General features: G+C 51.6%; 1 protein-coding gene across 3 annotated transcripts in view; it reads left to right on the top strand.

Moving 5' to 3' along the window:
- The window catches only part of CACNA1D (calcium voltage-gated channel subunit alpha1 D), a 348,007-nt gene that overhangs the window by 284,267 nt on the left and 47,782 nt on the right, over positions 1-15,958 (top strand). For all 3 annotated transcript variants that reach the window (XM_068982168.1, XM_068982170.1, XM_068982169.1), the window contains 6 exons: positions 23-130; positions 217-269; positions 2,056-2,202; positions 3,862-4,063; positions 6,138-6,296; positions 7,603-7,713. In XM_068982168.1, coding sequence (XP_068838269.1) covers positions 23-130; positions 217-269; positions 2,056-2,202; positions 3,862-4,063; positions 6,138-6,296; positions 7,603-7,713 — 780 coding nt within the window. The remainder of the gene's footprint in view (positions 1-22; positions 131-216; positions 270-2,055; positions 2,203-3,861; positions 4,064-6,137; positions 6,297-7,602; positions 7,714-15,958) is intronic.

Here is a 15,958-nt window from a genome sequence, read left to right as displayed (position 1 = left end):
GCTCCCCGCCGCTTCTCCCCAGCACGTGGTCCAGTGTGTCTTTGTGGCCATCCGGACGATTGGCAACATCATGATCGTCACCACGCTCCTCCAGTTCATGTTCGCCTGCATCGGGGTCCAGCTCTTCAAGGTACAGGGCAGGGCCCTTGAGCACGGAGCCGAGCCCATCTCTTCAGGGGGAACCAGAGTTTGACTGCCTGTCTGTTTTGTGTCCAGGGAAAGTTCTATCGCTGCACAGACGAAGCCAAAAGTAACCCTGAAGAATGCAGGTGAGTGTCCTGAACGTTGTTGCTGTTTAGTCGCTAGGTCGTGTCAGGCTCTTCATGATCCCAGGGACTGTAGCCTGCCAGGCTCCTCTGTCCAGGGGATTCTCCAGGCAAGAATACTGGAGTCGGTTGTCATTTCCTTCCCAAACCAGGGGTTGAACTCGTGTCTCTTGCATTGGCAGATTCTTTATCACTGAGCCACCCAGGAAGCCTGTCCTGAACGTGGGAGTGGGGAATTCGGAAGAACAGATAGAGAGCTTCGAGGATTTGTTTATATTTAGTGTCTCTGAGGGTTTTGTGGTAGAGGACAAGAGTCCTGAGAGCTCAGCTCGTAGCTGGAAAGATGGAGGAGTTGGTTTTGAGGTGAAGTTCACAGAGCATAAAATTTACCTCTTCAAACTGCACAGTTCAGTGGCATTTCATGCAACTCTATTGTGGTACGAGCGACACCTCAGGCCAGTTCTGAAGCTTTTGATCACCCCTAAAGAATAGACACATGGGAAGTCCCCCACCTTCCCCAGTGCTAAGACTCCGCACCCCTGATGCAGGAGGCTCGGGCTCAGGTTCATTCCCTGATCAGCGAACTAGATCCTACATGCTGCAGCTAAGAACTGGTGCAGCCAAATAAATAAAAAAAATTTTTTTTGGTTTTAAGAAAAGAAGCAAGGATCCCTTATATTGTAAAAAAGAGAGTGAACGGACTGATGACTTTTGATGTTTGGTGTAGAATCAGTAAACTGAACGGTGGGCACTAAAACCTAAAATAACAATTAGCTTTCCCTACAGCCACGTATCCAAGTTTTTCCGCAAACCAGAACTCAGAGCTCAACCTGCTGGAGTCCAGGATCCGGCCCCCTCTGCTGACTTAGGTCCCAGGCTGCTTCTCCCCACATGCTCCCCTCACCTGCATTTTGGGCTCATTTTCATTCACAGTAATGGTGACAGGAGAGAGCAGGTGGTAAATACTCATTCCTCTTGCCCCAGCTCATCCACGTGACTCTGAAGGCAGACACGGAACCACAGCCTGAAGTGCTGAGACCTTAGCGTAGACGTTCTTGTGTCCCTGTCCTGAGATGTCGCCGGCCACGGCTGGGCTGCCTGCCCTGGGTGCTCACTGGGCACTTCTTTTCAGCGGTCGGTGCTCTCAGAGAGTTATCTGACTGCCGTGTGGCTGTGGCTGTGGGCTTCGGGGGCCCCTGTTCACACCGTGGGTTGGGGGGCGGGTCGCCCACGGAGGTGATGGCACAGAAGCCTTCCCGTCCCTCACTATGTCGGCCTCCTCGTCTGTGGAACAAAGATGCTGGAACCCTTCCAGAAGTGAAATTGTATGAGAAATACTGTGTGCCAGCAATTACAGAATTGTTTTGGAAAGAAAACTGGGAATATTGTTAATATCAGAAAAGGAATTCGATTAAAACTAAGAGATAAGAGGATGCCTGGGCTGGTTTCCCAGAGCTGTGGAATTCTGCACGGCCAAAGCTCTTGGTTCTTCATTGCACCCTTGGAGCCCATTGTAGGAGGGATGGTTCTTGTTCAGTAGTTCTCATTTGTGATTAGGCACGTGCTAGGTGTCTGCTTGGTCGCTCTGGAGAATACTCGTTTAACTAGTTATTTGAACCGTGGAGTGGACTGAACACAGGCCAGGATATGGAGAAGGGCAGCCTGTGCTGTGCTCAGATCTGTGGCCTGGCTGTGGACCGAGCGTGATGGTGCCCGGGGTTGGGGAGGGATTGGGGTGTCAACCCATTCCACATCCAGCTTGGGTGACCCCACCTCTTTTCCTGTCTAGGGGGCTCTTCATCCTCTACAAGGATGGGGATGTTGATAGTCCTGTGGTCCGTGAGAGGATCTGGCAAAACAGCGATTTCAACTTTGACAACGTCCTCTCGGCTATGATGGCTCTGTTCACGGTCTCCACGTTTGAGGGCTGGCCCGCGTGAGTACCAGGACCGTGTGTCTCCTAGGGACGCCCCTGCTGCTTTGCAGGCACCCTGGGCTAAGCCGTCTCTCCGGGAGCGAGTCCTGTTGCTTTTCTCCAGCTTTGCAGGCCTCTTCTCTGACTTTGTAACTTTGGGCCACTTAGCAGTCACTTCCTGATACACAGGGCCCTTCTGTCTGACTTGGTGAATGATTCACCTCTGTGGGCAGCTGCCAGGACTCTCAGATTTGACAAGCTGGGATGGGGTGAGGGGGGCATCCCTGGATGGGAATGGGGAGTCCCCAGAGGCATTTTTCAGGCCAGCCCCTGTGTTGCCCCATCAGTAAAACCATTACGCTCTCCTAAAGAGGCCCTTGATAGTGTCCCAGACTGCTTGTTCGTTCACTCCGAGTCCTATATACGCACCAGGGTGTCATGTCTTTCATTGATGCACTCAACTCGGTCATTCATGAAGTGTGCTCTTGATATTAGCTCTCTGCAGCACACTGTATTAAGCCCTGTGGAAGAAACGGAGCTGTCTAGACATGGTTCCCTCTTTCAAGGCCCGCATCTAGTCAGTGTCCTCAGCCAAGCCAGGCAGGAGAGGCCTGGTGCATCAGTGACATGCAGTTCAGGGCCCCGAGGAGTGACTTGGGTTCTGACGGGTGGCGTAAGAAAAAGGTTAGGAAGTAGAATACCAAAGAAGAGTGTCTTACACCTTTCTTGTTCTCTGCTCTCTGATGGCACCCAAGCTCCTGCAACCAGAATGTACATACATTGATGGTGTTCTGCATGTCAAGCTGTCATGCCCAGAGGAGCTATGCAGGGTGGATAGGCTGGCAGGACCCTGGATGTGTGGAGTGCCTGCACAGTGAAAGGACAGTTGGGTGGAGCTTGGCCCTAGGGGGAGGGGAGCATGGGGTGAGAGCCTGCAATCTTAGAGGCACTGGCTGTGGCCTCAGATTTTAAACATGGCACTTTAGCAAATCTGATGGCAGGAAAATGAATGAGCTTGGGGCTCAGGGCAGATGGGCTCCACTCTGACTCTGCCCCCCCAGGACCTTGACCTTGACCTTGGACACTGAGACCCCTCCCTGAGCTTCTGTAAGACAGGACTGCAGTATGTCCACCTTTCCAGATGGATGCGCAAGCATCTGGCACAGGGCAGCATGCAGTTAGTGCTCAGAGAGGCTGCATCTGCGTGGGGACGGGCGTGAACTGAATTGGAGGCTGCTGCAATAATTTCCCCTCCTCCTGCTCAGAGTTCTACTTGGCACGTATTCCCCTTAGTGCCTGTTTCAGTTTGGGGAACCTCTTGTAGTTCTTTGGAATTGCCCTGGCTGCTAACTCGTGCTCTTGTGTTTATAGCCTTTAGTTCCACCAAAGACTTGCATGTGATGTCCTTCCTCTCTTCTGTCTGTGCCTAGAAAGGAGCATTATTCAATACTTGTACATGTTTCTTGGTTCTCAGAGCAATCAGTCCACAAATACATCCCAGGTGCTCCCTCCTCCCCCAGGTGCTGGGCTGCCTGGCCTGATGCTCAGGAGGCTTCCTGGGGGACCACTGTGTATCCAGGGGACTTGGGGTGGGCTCCTAGTGAGGGCTCCCGCTGTCAGTGCCCCCAGAGGCACTCAGAAGGCAATGGGGCTGGTGCTGACTGGTCCTCTGCTCTCCAGGTTGCTGTACAAAGCCATCGACTCGAATGGAGAGAATGTGGGCCCCGTCTACAACTACCGCGTGGAGATCTCCATCTTTTTCATCATCTACATCATCATTGTCGCGTTCTTCATGATGAACATCTTCGTGGGCTTCGTCATCGTCACGTTTCAGGAGCAGGGAGAGAAAGAGTATAAGAACTGTGAGCTGGACAAAAATCAGGTTAAAGTCACACACTGTTTGGGCTTCCGTCCCTTGAGCTAAAGAGGACTGATTGCTCTTTTGATGGCTTTCCCCACATGCAGAGCAGGGTGCCCACCTGCTCTCTGCCCCTGGGGCTCAGACCCTGCTCAGAGCATACTCTCAGCCAATCTGAGTCATCAGGATTGAGAGTTAGTTTCCCAGAGACAGATGAGGAGGTAATTTTTAAATTTACCCCCACATGTGTGTGAGAAGCCAGAATACCTTGGCCGCCTGGTGTGGTCGTGACCTACCTGTGACAGCTCAGCGTCATGCAGGGTGGTGTGGCCTGGGGACAGAGAGCATCCCCTGATACTCGCACAGTCCCTGGCAGGGCATAGCCTTGAATTTTCTCAGCCTTGGGTCTATTGATGCTGGAGGCTGGATAATTCTCCGTTGTGCTTCCTGTGCACGGTTTAGAAGCATCGCTGGCCTCTACCCACTAGATTCCAGTAGCACCTGCACCGCCCGCCATTCTGCCCGTTTTTGGTGACAACCAAAAACATCTTCGGACATTGTCAAATGTCCCCTGGTTGAGAACCACTGACTTGGAAGGAAGTACCCTCTCACAGCACAGGGACAGTTGCTAACTTTAACCTTGAGACCAAGATTGCACTGGCACCACTCTCCCTTGACCCTGCACCTCATTTTAACCAAGCTCACAGACATGGGGGCCTTTGGCTCTGCTCGCTGTATGATGTGAGAGGGCTGGGAGACTGGGACTGGTCGTATTCTCCCTAAACCTGCTCTGTGACTGTGCGTGTGCCCCCAGTCCTGTCTGGCTTAGCTCCCTTATCTCTTTTAAATTGAGGACATTAACGAGTTAACTTTCAGCCCTGAAAAGTAGTCTGTGAGATGGAGATAGTGTTTCCGGAGTTTGCCCCAGGCCCTCTATCAATAGCCATCTCGGTTTGATGATTACATAGTGAGCAAGGGTCATATGCCAGCCCAGGCTTCCTGGGGGGAAGTGGCTGTGCGTGGTGAGACCGTCTGTCTCAGGCTGCAGCATCCCCACCAGGGGAAACACGAGGACCGCTGGGTTTGCAGGGAGATGTTAGTCTCGTCGGGTGCACCTGCAGATTGTATCAGCCACAGTCTGAGGGAGGCCTGGCCCAGCTCTTCACCCTCCTGACCACCGCCAAGGAAGAAGAGCATCAGGGCAGGACCCAAGCAGCAGCCGAGCTCAAACTAGGTCATCACAAGGTCCCAAAGAGGCTCCGATCAGGGGTCCCAAAAGGCAGTATGTGAGGTCACAGCAGAGCCAGGCCTTGGATGGAGAGGAGCCTGTCCGAAGTCAGAATCCAGAGACAGAGCCGACAATAGGGGTCAGTGAGGGCCCAGGAGCCAGGAGGGTCTGATGCTGAGCTGAAGGCTCTCAGGGCTAGAGGCTCCTCTATGCCGGCTGCACGTGGCGCACTGATCTCGGCCCCCACGTGAGTGCCTGGGGCAGTGCCCTGGCTATCATCACAGACCATGTCCTGGGGTTCTGAGATGAACTCAATGAGCTCCTGAGCCTCAAAAGTTCTCAGCAGACTCTCAGCTCACTCACCACTAGATGCTCAGGGTTAACACTCTCGCTCTCCTTCTGGGTGATGTCTTGTGTGGGTCCCTCCTGGAGCAGCCAGGGACCTCCAGTCTCAGGGAATCAGCCCAGCCCCTCTGATTCTTGAGGATCTCCTTGCCTCTCATTACTTGGCTTCTTTTCCTGGGCAGGAGAATTCCACCAGCATTGAGGAATGGCAGACAGAGATGGGGATCGAGGCCTTGCATCTCTGCTTAATGCACTGCAGGACCTCAGTCTTTTAATAAGTAAAATGAAAGCACACTGGCTGCTCCACTTACCCTCCAAGGCTGCTGTGAGGAGCGGATGAGGTGATAGGTCTGGGGGTCCATTGTCAGTGATGCTGAGTGGTACCCTTGGGGGTTGCTGTGGCGGTTTCCCGTCATCCATGGTCCTTCCCAGTAGGTGTGCACTGGCTTTTCAGGGCAGACGAGAACTGTGTCCTCCTTCCATAGACGTGCTCAGGACCCCCGTTGCTCTTTTCTGCCGTTGCAGCGTCAGTGTGTTGAATATGCCTTGAAGGCACGTCCTCTGCGGAGATACATCCCCAAAAACCCCTACCAGTACAAGTTCTGGTACGTGGTGAACTCCTCGCCTTTCGAATACATGATGTTTGTCCTCATCATGCTCAACACACTCTGCCTGGCCATGCAGGTAAAAATGGAGACAGCCACGCGGATCACATGTGGGCCTTCAGCGCAGCCCCACGCCCCAGATCCTGAGGGTGGAATGCCGCCCCCTCACAAGAGGAAGGCTTTGCTTTTCTGATGAGTCTGGGTTGCAGTTTGGCCAGACTGTCTTTCTGGCTAGCAGTTGCAAAGGCAGGAGTTTACAGGCACTTTTTTGCATAAGAGACTGATTGTATGTACATTGTGACCATCAGTGACATGTCTATGGAGCCTTAGCATGGGCTTCCAGTCTGTAAACCTTTCCTGTGGGCTCCTGTGGCCAGGGAGTGGGTGAGGACTCAAGCTCTGTCAACGTGGAGTTGAAAAGACAGGGGATTCAGTCCTGGCTTGACTCCTCAGCCCCTGGGTGATCCAGGGCATGTTATTTACATCCGCCAGGCCTGGCTTTCTTTGTTGGTAAAGTGGGAGACAGAGCTGATGCTGGATGAGTTGTGTCAGGCACTTTGCCCTGGGACCGTCTCAGAGTGACATTCTTACCCTCAAGTCGCTCTCAGCATGGCGGTGGGAAACTTTCTGGTTCATGGAGTGTGGAGTCTGACCTCTGTGACCTCCTCTCCTTGTTCATGCTGGGAGCAAGGGCTGCAGCTCCCGTCAGCTGGCCCTGTTGAATTACAGAGCGGGACTGACAGAGTTTCCAGCACTCGCGTTGCCTGATGGCTGTTGCACCAGGACAAGAGTGGCCAACGTCTAGTTTCAGTTTCCCACTGACTGTAAGGATTTGAGCAAACCAGTGTTGTCTGGAAAATGGCTCTAAAGACAGCCAAGGATACATTTTCTGGCCCTTTCCTTAAATTGAAGAATTCTTTATGAATGAAAAGGATCCTCTGCTGATGTAGGGAAAAGCATACAGTCAAGATAATACTGACTTTGACTGAACATAGGCCTAAATGGCATAAAACGTATACCTAACTGAATCCTACCACTGTCCATAGACCTGTGGGTGTGTTCTGCATTGTACCTGGGTCAAGGCCCTGAACATAAACCCTGTCGGGAGAAAGGGTGGATTCCCTTTATCCTGAGCAGAGGAAATGGATTTCTTTTCCCTTCATTGTTCAGTCACCCTCATTTTGTGGAGGCTTCCTGCACTTTGTGGGGGGTCAGCCGTGTGCCCTTGCAGGGTCAGTGGGATCACTGGGAGAGGGTGCTGGATGGGGAGGTCACCTCCATGTCCAAGTATGGGATGGATGCTTGCTGGGGACTGGAGGGCTGGGGAGCCTCCTTTGGAAATCTGGAGCAGACCCTGAGAACTGTGCCTCTGCCTCCATCCACAGCACTACGAGCAGTCCAAGATGTTCAATGATGCCATGGACATCCTGAACATGGTCTTCACTGGGGTGTTCACTGTCGAGATGGTTTTGAAAGTCATTGCATTTAAGCCTAAGGTAAGTTGCTGCAGTCACTTGTCAAGGGCTGTTGCTGAATCATCTCGGAGAAGTGCTCATTTCCTGTTAGTCTTGTGTTTCTGGATTATGCTGAATGGTTCTGGCTGTTAACTAGGTTATCACCTGATAAGGGCATCTATCTATGTACACAGAGGAAAATAAATCTGCAAAAATAAAACCTCATAAAAACAATTCTGAGAAAAAGAGCGAATTAGGAATTTGCACAATGAAGATTGTTTTGAAACCCGATTTTCTGTTTCTAGAAGAGCATGCGTCACACTGTCTCAGAGAAACTCACCTCCTTACTTGAGCACTGGAGACATTGCTTTCACAGAACCCATCAGATATAATTCTGCCCTGATGTTACCTTTAGATTTCCAGTATAAAAACTTCAGTTTTCTTTGTTCTTGGTCTGCAGCATCTTTTTCACCTTTTATGGAAAATTCAACCAGCTGCAGACCTCTCAGAGCCATACCATCTTTCGTGTGTTTAATTTAGAAAAAATTCTCTTCACTTTAAGACAAAACAGGACGTGCATTTTAAACTGTATTGGACTGCTCTGCATATTATGTCCCCTTTAGGAGGCCGTGCATCCAGTCCACAGTTGTTAATGTGTGTAGTATAAGAGACAGATAGTACAGTGTGGGCAGAGATGCACAAGTCTGGAAGCAGCCTGGATTCAAATCCCCAAGCGAGTGACTTCTCTGCCCTGTCGCTCCCATTTCCTCACCCATGAAATGAGGACACTAGGAGTCCTGTTTCATAGCATGGTTTAGAGGAGTGAGAATCGCTCTGTGTGCCGTGCTTACAGGAGCGCCTGGCCTGGCATGTAGCCCCATGCTGTAGACATGCCAGGACTGTCACTGTGACCACTCCCGTCCTCCTCAGCAAGCAGTGATGTTCCCTTCTCCTAAAACTCTAGACGGAGGAGCAGATCCAGGCTCAACTGTGGGACGTCTGACCCTCAGTTTCTTTACTAGCAAACCCTCCACCCATCCAAGTTAGAGAATGAGTTTAGCGACCCCCAGTATTTGTTCATTGGTATGGAAAGTATCTGACAATACTGATCTAAGTAAGACCTGGATTACGAAATGATGGTTTCACATACTCTATACTTTAGTGGGATTCTAATTCAGAACTGTCCCTTTCTTTAATTCAAATTAATTTCTATGCCATCTTTATCAGATCTTTGTGGACCAAAAAGAAAGGACACTTGTAAGTGATGGATCGGGTGATTGCAGTGGGGTCAGATTTGGCACTTCTGCATGGCCAGATGCTATTTCCTGTGACTTGTCCATATCTCCATACATACACATTTCCTCCCCTCCCAAACTTCTGGATTTCCTTTGAGATTTTGGTTTGTGTCCCTCTGCCCTTTCCATCTCTGAACAGTATTTGTCTGGACTGATGGAAAGGTTGCAGAATAAGAACTTTGAAAGTACTTGATCCAGGCAACACGGAACGTATCTGCGGAACCTTTCCCAGATGCCCTCGCCCTGTCTTCCCCCCACCTGCTGATGAAGCTCCAAGAAGGCACATTTGCCCGTGGCATGCGTGTGAGTCTGTGTATGTCTGTGTGTGCGCGCTGTCACTGGCTGTGTCAGTGGACCGCTGATACCAAAGCTGGGAGGGGAGCTCAGTGGCGTGAGAACAGACTGGTGAGGCCAAGGGGAAGTCAGTAGCTAATTTATAATCAGTACTGATAGATCAGGGTTTTAAAATGAGTGATTTCCGTTAGAAACTGCACTGCTTTGTAGTTTTCATCCACAAGGTATTTTCACAGCAGAAGACAACTTCCGATTAGAAGCGAGAGAAATCTTTAAACGGCGGCAGCAGCAGCATCTCTCGGAGAAGGCACTGGCACCCCACTCCAGTACTCTTGTCTGGAAAATCCCATGGATGGAGGAGCCTGGTGGGCTATAGTCCATGAGGTCGCTAGGAGTCGGACACGACTGAGTGACTTCACTGTCACTTTTCACTTTCATGCGTTGGAGAAGGAAATGGCAACCCACTGCAGGATTCTTGCCTGGAGAATCCCAGGGACGGGGGAGCCTGGTGGGCTGCCGTCTCTGGGGTCACACAGAGTCGGACACGACTGAAGCGACTTAGCAGCAGCAGCAGCAGCATCTCTACACTCCTGGGGCACTGTCTCTGTATGTGTGAAGCGGACGGATTTTATGTTGTCACTGTGTGTCTGGAGGAGCCAGAGAGAGTCATTTCACCAAGAAGCAAAGCTCTTCTTAAAACGCTTCCTGACTCTCCTGTCTCCTCTTTCGTGTTAGCAAACCAAGGTCAGGCCTTCCACAGAGAAGTCCATGAGGCCCTCCTCCCTGTCAGAGGCAGTGGGACTGAGGAAGCACGTTGCAAAGGCAGCCGAGGGGAGAATCTCTGTGAGGGAGATGGCCAGGAAGACAGAGGGCTGCGAACCTGGCCCAGCAGCTTCAATCCAGAGAGTCTTTGTCTCTCCTGGAATGCTCAAATCACTGGGTCCTGCGGGGTCGTGTGCTCCACGGTGAGGGACACACCTTCTGGGAGAACTTTTTGGCGTCTGTTAAGAGAGATGGGATTGCAGCTATTTTGTCCTAGAAATGCAAAGAGTGAAGTTAGCTCAGGTGGGCCTCAGTGTAGCAGCGTGGTGGCTGGATGGGGGCCGTTGTGGGACATGCTGGCCGATGGGTGGGCGTCCAGATAGCCCTTGACCCAGCTGAGTTTGCGAGTTGCCCACCATGTGGGTCCCACTCAGGATCAGTGTTCCCACTTGACAGACCCACAGGGTCCCTAGAGACTTACCCAGTCCTGGTGCTCAGGGATCAGTCAGTGAACGCTGGGCAGAGTGCCTGCTGGCAGGTGCCATCTGGTGAAGACAGAGGGGATGCTGGGGGCTGGGTGGAGGTGGGTTCAGTGGGAAAGAAGTGCTTGTAGGCGCAGGGTCAGGAGTGTGGAGGCCCCAGAGCTGGAGATGGGGTATAGTAAGGGAGGCAGGAGCCTGGGGGTACTGTTGGAGGCTATGCTGCTGTGTGGAACACAGCCTGAAGTGGGGTGGTGGGGTGAGAGTCCCTCCTGGAAGTGAGAAGACATCGCAAGAGGAAGGGTTGCGACCAGTGGAGGAACCTGACTTCTTTTCTCTGCAAGGCCTGGCTGGTAATGGGGGCCTCTTGAGTGAAAGCACATTTAGAGGGACATGGTCTGAGGCTCTGTGAGGTGAGATCACCTAGTCTCCATAAGCAGGAAGGGCCTAACTGGGGGATGGAAGTAGGAACCACCTCCCGCAAAGCTGGATGCTTCCGGGGTGGGGAGGTGGGATCCTTCCAGGGAGAGAGTTGTTTGGAGTGTGGGTTCAGCAAGCATGGAAGGTGTCGAGAGGCCAGGGAGTGAGGGCAGGGCAAGTAGGCTGTTCAGTGGGTTGTCAGCTCCCCAGGGAAGACCCACCCATCGGGCATTGACCTCATGCACTTGGAGTGACCCGGGCGCCCTAGGGTTTTGCAAGGTGGGCCCTGGTGTGAGCTGGACACCTGGTTCCGTCCACCTCCTGGGACAGCACTCCCTCCTCTGGGTCCCTGGCAGAAATAAGGCTGCTCAGTCAGCACCAGCGGTTTTCCTGGAATATATTCTGCACTTCCTGGAATGAAACCTTGATATTGTCTTTTCAGTTCATCAGTGAGTACATATATCTCAGTGATGTGTTTTAATGCCAAATAACAACACTTGAGAGGAAATACGCTCTCCTTAACTAGAACTCGATATCAGGCTCATCTGTGGGCTCAGCTGTCCCATCAAGACCTGGGTCCACAGCTCCCTTCTGGTCTCCTTCTCCCCTGTAAGACACGTCCGTGCCCAGGGCTTCGGTGGCCCGCTTGTCTCACCCCAGCCTCCACTGCCCTACTCCTTCCTGCGTCACTCCGCTGCTGAACCATCTCCTGCCTCTGGCCTCAGCCCTTTCCCTTCACCGTCTGTGCACTCGCTTGTAAACCCAAAGGTGACTGAGCATCTGTTGTGTGTGTGTGGTGGGGTTGGTGCGGGGGGAGGTATTTCTTTGTTGAGTATTCAAAGTCCGGCACCAAACACTAGCGCACATACATGTCTGCCACATTTCCAGTTGTGAGTTCCCGGCCATTCCTCCTCTGCCCCCATCCCCAACTGTTAGCCTGCTGGGCTTCTCTACAGCTCATGCTTCTGTGCCTGGAAGCCCTTTGTCCACCTTGTCTTTTAAGGCCTGTCTGGAATGTGGGCTCCTCCGTGATGGTGTCCCCCAAGCCCAGCCAGGGTCGACTCCCCTACACACGTGCTCTGTCAGATGCTCAGTGTGCATGGTCAACATCAGTTCCACCCATGGCTGTCCCTCCATTAGCTGATGAGCAGCTGCTCAAGGTCACAGGCTGGCTCGTGTTTGTCTCACACGATGCCTGCTACATGCAGGTTACTCAGAAAAGTGATGGTAGGAAGAAAAGAATGGATGGATAAGCCTGTGAGTTCAGGCTCTTGGCATCAGACACTACCTGCTCTTCCATCACAGGGGTTTAGGCAGAGCAGAGTGACCAAATATGAACGTGTTTTTCCACCAAGCCTCTGCTTGCCCTTTGGGAAAGCTTATGCTGGTTAGAAAACTGTCAGTTACAGTTTCTGCCCAAAGCTGGCACGATGGGTCAACCCTTGGGTTGAATGCTTCTTAGATAATCCCTGGCAGAAGTTGGTAGATGATTCAGCTGCCTCAGTTCAGTTCAGTCGCTCAGTCGTGTCCAACTCTTTGCGACCCCATGAATCGCAGCACGCCAGGCCTCCCTGTCCATCACCAACTCCCGGAGTTCACTCAAACTCAGGTCCATCGAGTTGGTGAAGCCATCCAGCCATCTCATCCTCTGTCATCCCCTTCTCCTCCTGCCCTCAATCCCTCCCAGCATCAGGGTCTTTTCCAATGAGTCAACTCTTCGCATGAGGTGGCCCAAGTACTGGAGTTTCAGCTTCAGCATCAGTCCTTCCAATGAACACCCAGGACTGATCTCCTTTAGAATGGACTGGTTGGATCTCCTTGCAGTCCAAGGGACTCTCAAGAGTCTTCCCCAACACTACAGTTCAAAAGCATCAATTCTTTGGCACTCAGCTTCACAGTCCAGCTCTCACATCCATACATGACCACTGGAAAAACCATAGCCTTGACTAGATGGACCTTTGTTGGCAAGGTTAATATCTCTGCTTTTCAATATGCTATCTAGGTTGGTCATAACTTTCCTTCCAAGGAGTAAGCGTCTTTTAATTTCATGGCTGCAGTCACCATCTGCAGTGATTTTGGAGCCCCAAAAAATAAAGTCTGACACTGTTTCCACTGTTTCCCATCTATTTCCCATGAAGTGATGGGACCGGAGGCCATGATCTTCATTTTCTGAATGTTGAGCTTTAAGCCAACTTTTTCACTCTCTTCTTTCACTTTCATCAAGAGGCTTTTTAGTTCCTCTTCATTTTCTGCCATAAGAGTGGTGTTATCTGCATATCTGAGGTTACTGATATTTCTCCCAGCAATCTTGATTCCAGCTTGTGTTTTCTTCCAGTCCAGCGTTTCTCATGATGTACTCTGCATAGAAGTTAAATAAGCAGGGTGACAATATACAGCCTTGATGTATTCCTTTTCCTATTTGGAACCAGTCTGTTGTTCCATGTCCAGTTCTAACTGTTGCTTCCTGACCTGCGTATAGGTTTCTCAAGAGGCAGGTCAGGTGGTCTGGTATTCCCATCTCTTTCAGAATTTTCCACAGTTTATTGTGATCCACACAGTCAAAAGCTTTGGCATAGTCAGTAAAGCAGAAATAGATGTTTTTTCTAGAACTCTCTTGCTTTTTCCATGATCCAGCGGATGTTGGCAATTTGATCTCTGGTTCCTCTGCCTTTTCTAAAACCAGCTTGAACATCTGGAAGTTCACGGGTCACGTACTGCTGAAGCCTGGCTTGGAGAATTTTGAGCGTTAACTTTACTAGCATATGAGATGAGTGCAATTGTGCAGTAGTTTGAGCATTCTTTGGCATTGCCTTTCTTTGGGATTGGAATGAAAACTGCCTCATTCAGCTGCCTCAGTAAACCCCAAAAGGCCAGTGATTACCTCAGCTTCTTCAATCTGCAGAGAGACTCCAGGCAGCAAAAAGAGCATGGACTTGGTCTTCTCATTTCCACCACAAGCACCTTGCTGCCTAACCCATGCCACACTTATACTCTGTCCTGGCTGTGGGTCCAACTCGGCTCCCAGGAGCCTATAGTTGGGCAGCAGATGACACTGATGGACAATCAGAACAGAGTTCTCAGAAACAGCAAAGTTCCTGGTCTTAGGTCCACGTTAATCTGGGTTATGATTTTGAATTTCCAGAGTCAGAAGTGTTTTTGAATAATTGACGTTATTGCTTGGGAATGACTTGCTTGGTTCTTTCAAATGGGTGAGAAAGGACAAAAAATAATAAGGGCCAACTCTGCCTGGGCTGATAGGGCCTGCTGGTTCCACATGTGGGTCCCCCAGCCTCAGCATTCAGTTGTAGGAGACCCTCCTGTCACAGGCTAAGAGGAGAAAGCATGAAGGCAGTGCCGTGCTGGAAGCCCTGGCCTAACCTGCTGGTAACCAGATGCTGTGGTGACTTTGATGGGAAGGGTGGGGGCTGAGTCATACTCACTTGACAGTGACTTTATTGCAGAGGAGGCTACTAAACCGGGAAATGGAATGTGGGAAGACGGGGAGGGCTGGCATTTTCTGCCTCCCCTGGACCCCTAGTGGAGCCACCTGGCCAGAGCCTGTGGATTCCAGGCACCTGCACCAGCTCCAGCCTCCTGTCTCCTAGATTAGCGGGTCAGTCCAGGAACCCTCTGGAATTTGGCACGATTTAGTGAGTACAGTGGACTCTGCAGAGAGGGAGTCGATGAGGTTGCCAAAGAGTTCTGGGACGCCAAAGGTCAAGTCGCTGTCAGACTGGTCCTGAGTGACCTTATACATCACAGTGGGCTGGGGTGGGCCAGCTGGAGAACAGTTCATAGGCTGATAGGAGTGGTCCAGAGGTGAACACTGACCGCTCTCGAGAGACACAGACTCCTGCGAGGAGCTCCTGAGAAATGAAGTCTAAAGCAGAGTGGGAGTGAGTGCGCAAGCGGTGGGTGTGGCCTCCGCTAAGGGAGGTGCCATAGCAGGACAGGGCAGGGGCTGGCCATTTGCGGGATGCGACAGGAGGGACAGTGGGTCTTTACTGTTCTCTGTCTCTCTCGAGGCCCAGTCGCTCCTGACGACCACGTGTTTCTAAGGCATCAGTTCCTCTCTGGAGGAGAGGGGAAGGCCCTGCATGTGCTCTCTGACTCTGCGTTGCTGTTAAACCCCTAAAGAAAGGACAGGCTCTGTCCCCAAGAGTGTGCTCTGTGGCTAGGCCGCCAGTTAGCACGCTGTGCATTACTGTTTGCAGTGATGTGAATAATCTGAGAACAAACGTGTGTTCTCACAGTCCAGTACAGTGGCGGCATTCCGCCCACTGCATCATCAGCTGAGTGTGGTCCGGCGTCGTGCCTTTGCGGCCGGGTGCCGGTCTTATCGCTGACCAGCACAGCTGGTCTGTTGAGGGGCACGAGCCCTGTCCTTCCCTGGGGGCGCCCTTCTTCTCAGTTTGGCCCTCCTAGTGAGAAGAGAAGCTCTAAGAGGTGAGATGTGGTAATTGTTGAGCAGGCCCTCCCGTCAGACACGTATGTGTACCACAGATCTCAGAGCTGGGGCAGGCAAGCTTTTGCTTACTGGTTAGAGGCTGACAGAGGGGTCTGGGAGGTGGCAGTCATGAGGGTGAGGAACTGTGAGGGAGGCGCTGGGACTGTGGGCAGGGAGGAGAGAGGAGATGGGGGTCTGGAGTCAGAAGTCGTGGCAGTTGGTCAGGAAGACCATTCATTCTTCAAGATGAAGTTGTTAAAAATTCCTGAACCCTCAGGCAGTGTTAGAGCTCCCCTGTAAATGCGCTTGGGATCATTAACAGTGATCAGGATGGACATCTCTACCACAGCTACTGGAACAGCCAGCCTGTCCACCTTCTGCACAGTGGCATAAAGGGCCGGGGCTCTGCAGCGGCTCCCTCTGGGTCTGCACTTGATACCAGTTCCTGGGACCTGACACTTCACAGAACCTTCTGTTCTGGTCTTCTTGATCCAGCACTAAGTGCACCCAGTTGTAAGCAAGCTGGGCCCCTTTTTATTTAGTTCAGACCGGAGTTTTTATTTCCACAACATGTCTTGTCTTGTTGAAAA

This window comes from Capricornis sumatraensis, chromosome 10, assembly GCF_032405125.1.
Source record: "Capricornis sumatraensis isolate serow.1 chromosome 10, serow.2, whole genome shotgun sequence".
NCBI classification, from domain to species: domain Eukaryota; kingdom Metazoa; phylum Chordata; class Mammalia; order Artiodactyla; family Bovidae; genus Capricornis; species Capricornis sumatraensis.
The sequence above is the reverse complement of the archived record's forward strand: the minus strand, read 5'-3'. Positions and strand labels throughout refer to the sequence as shown.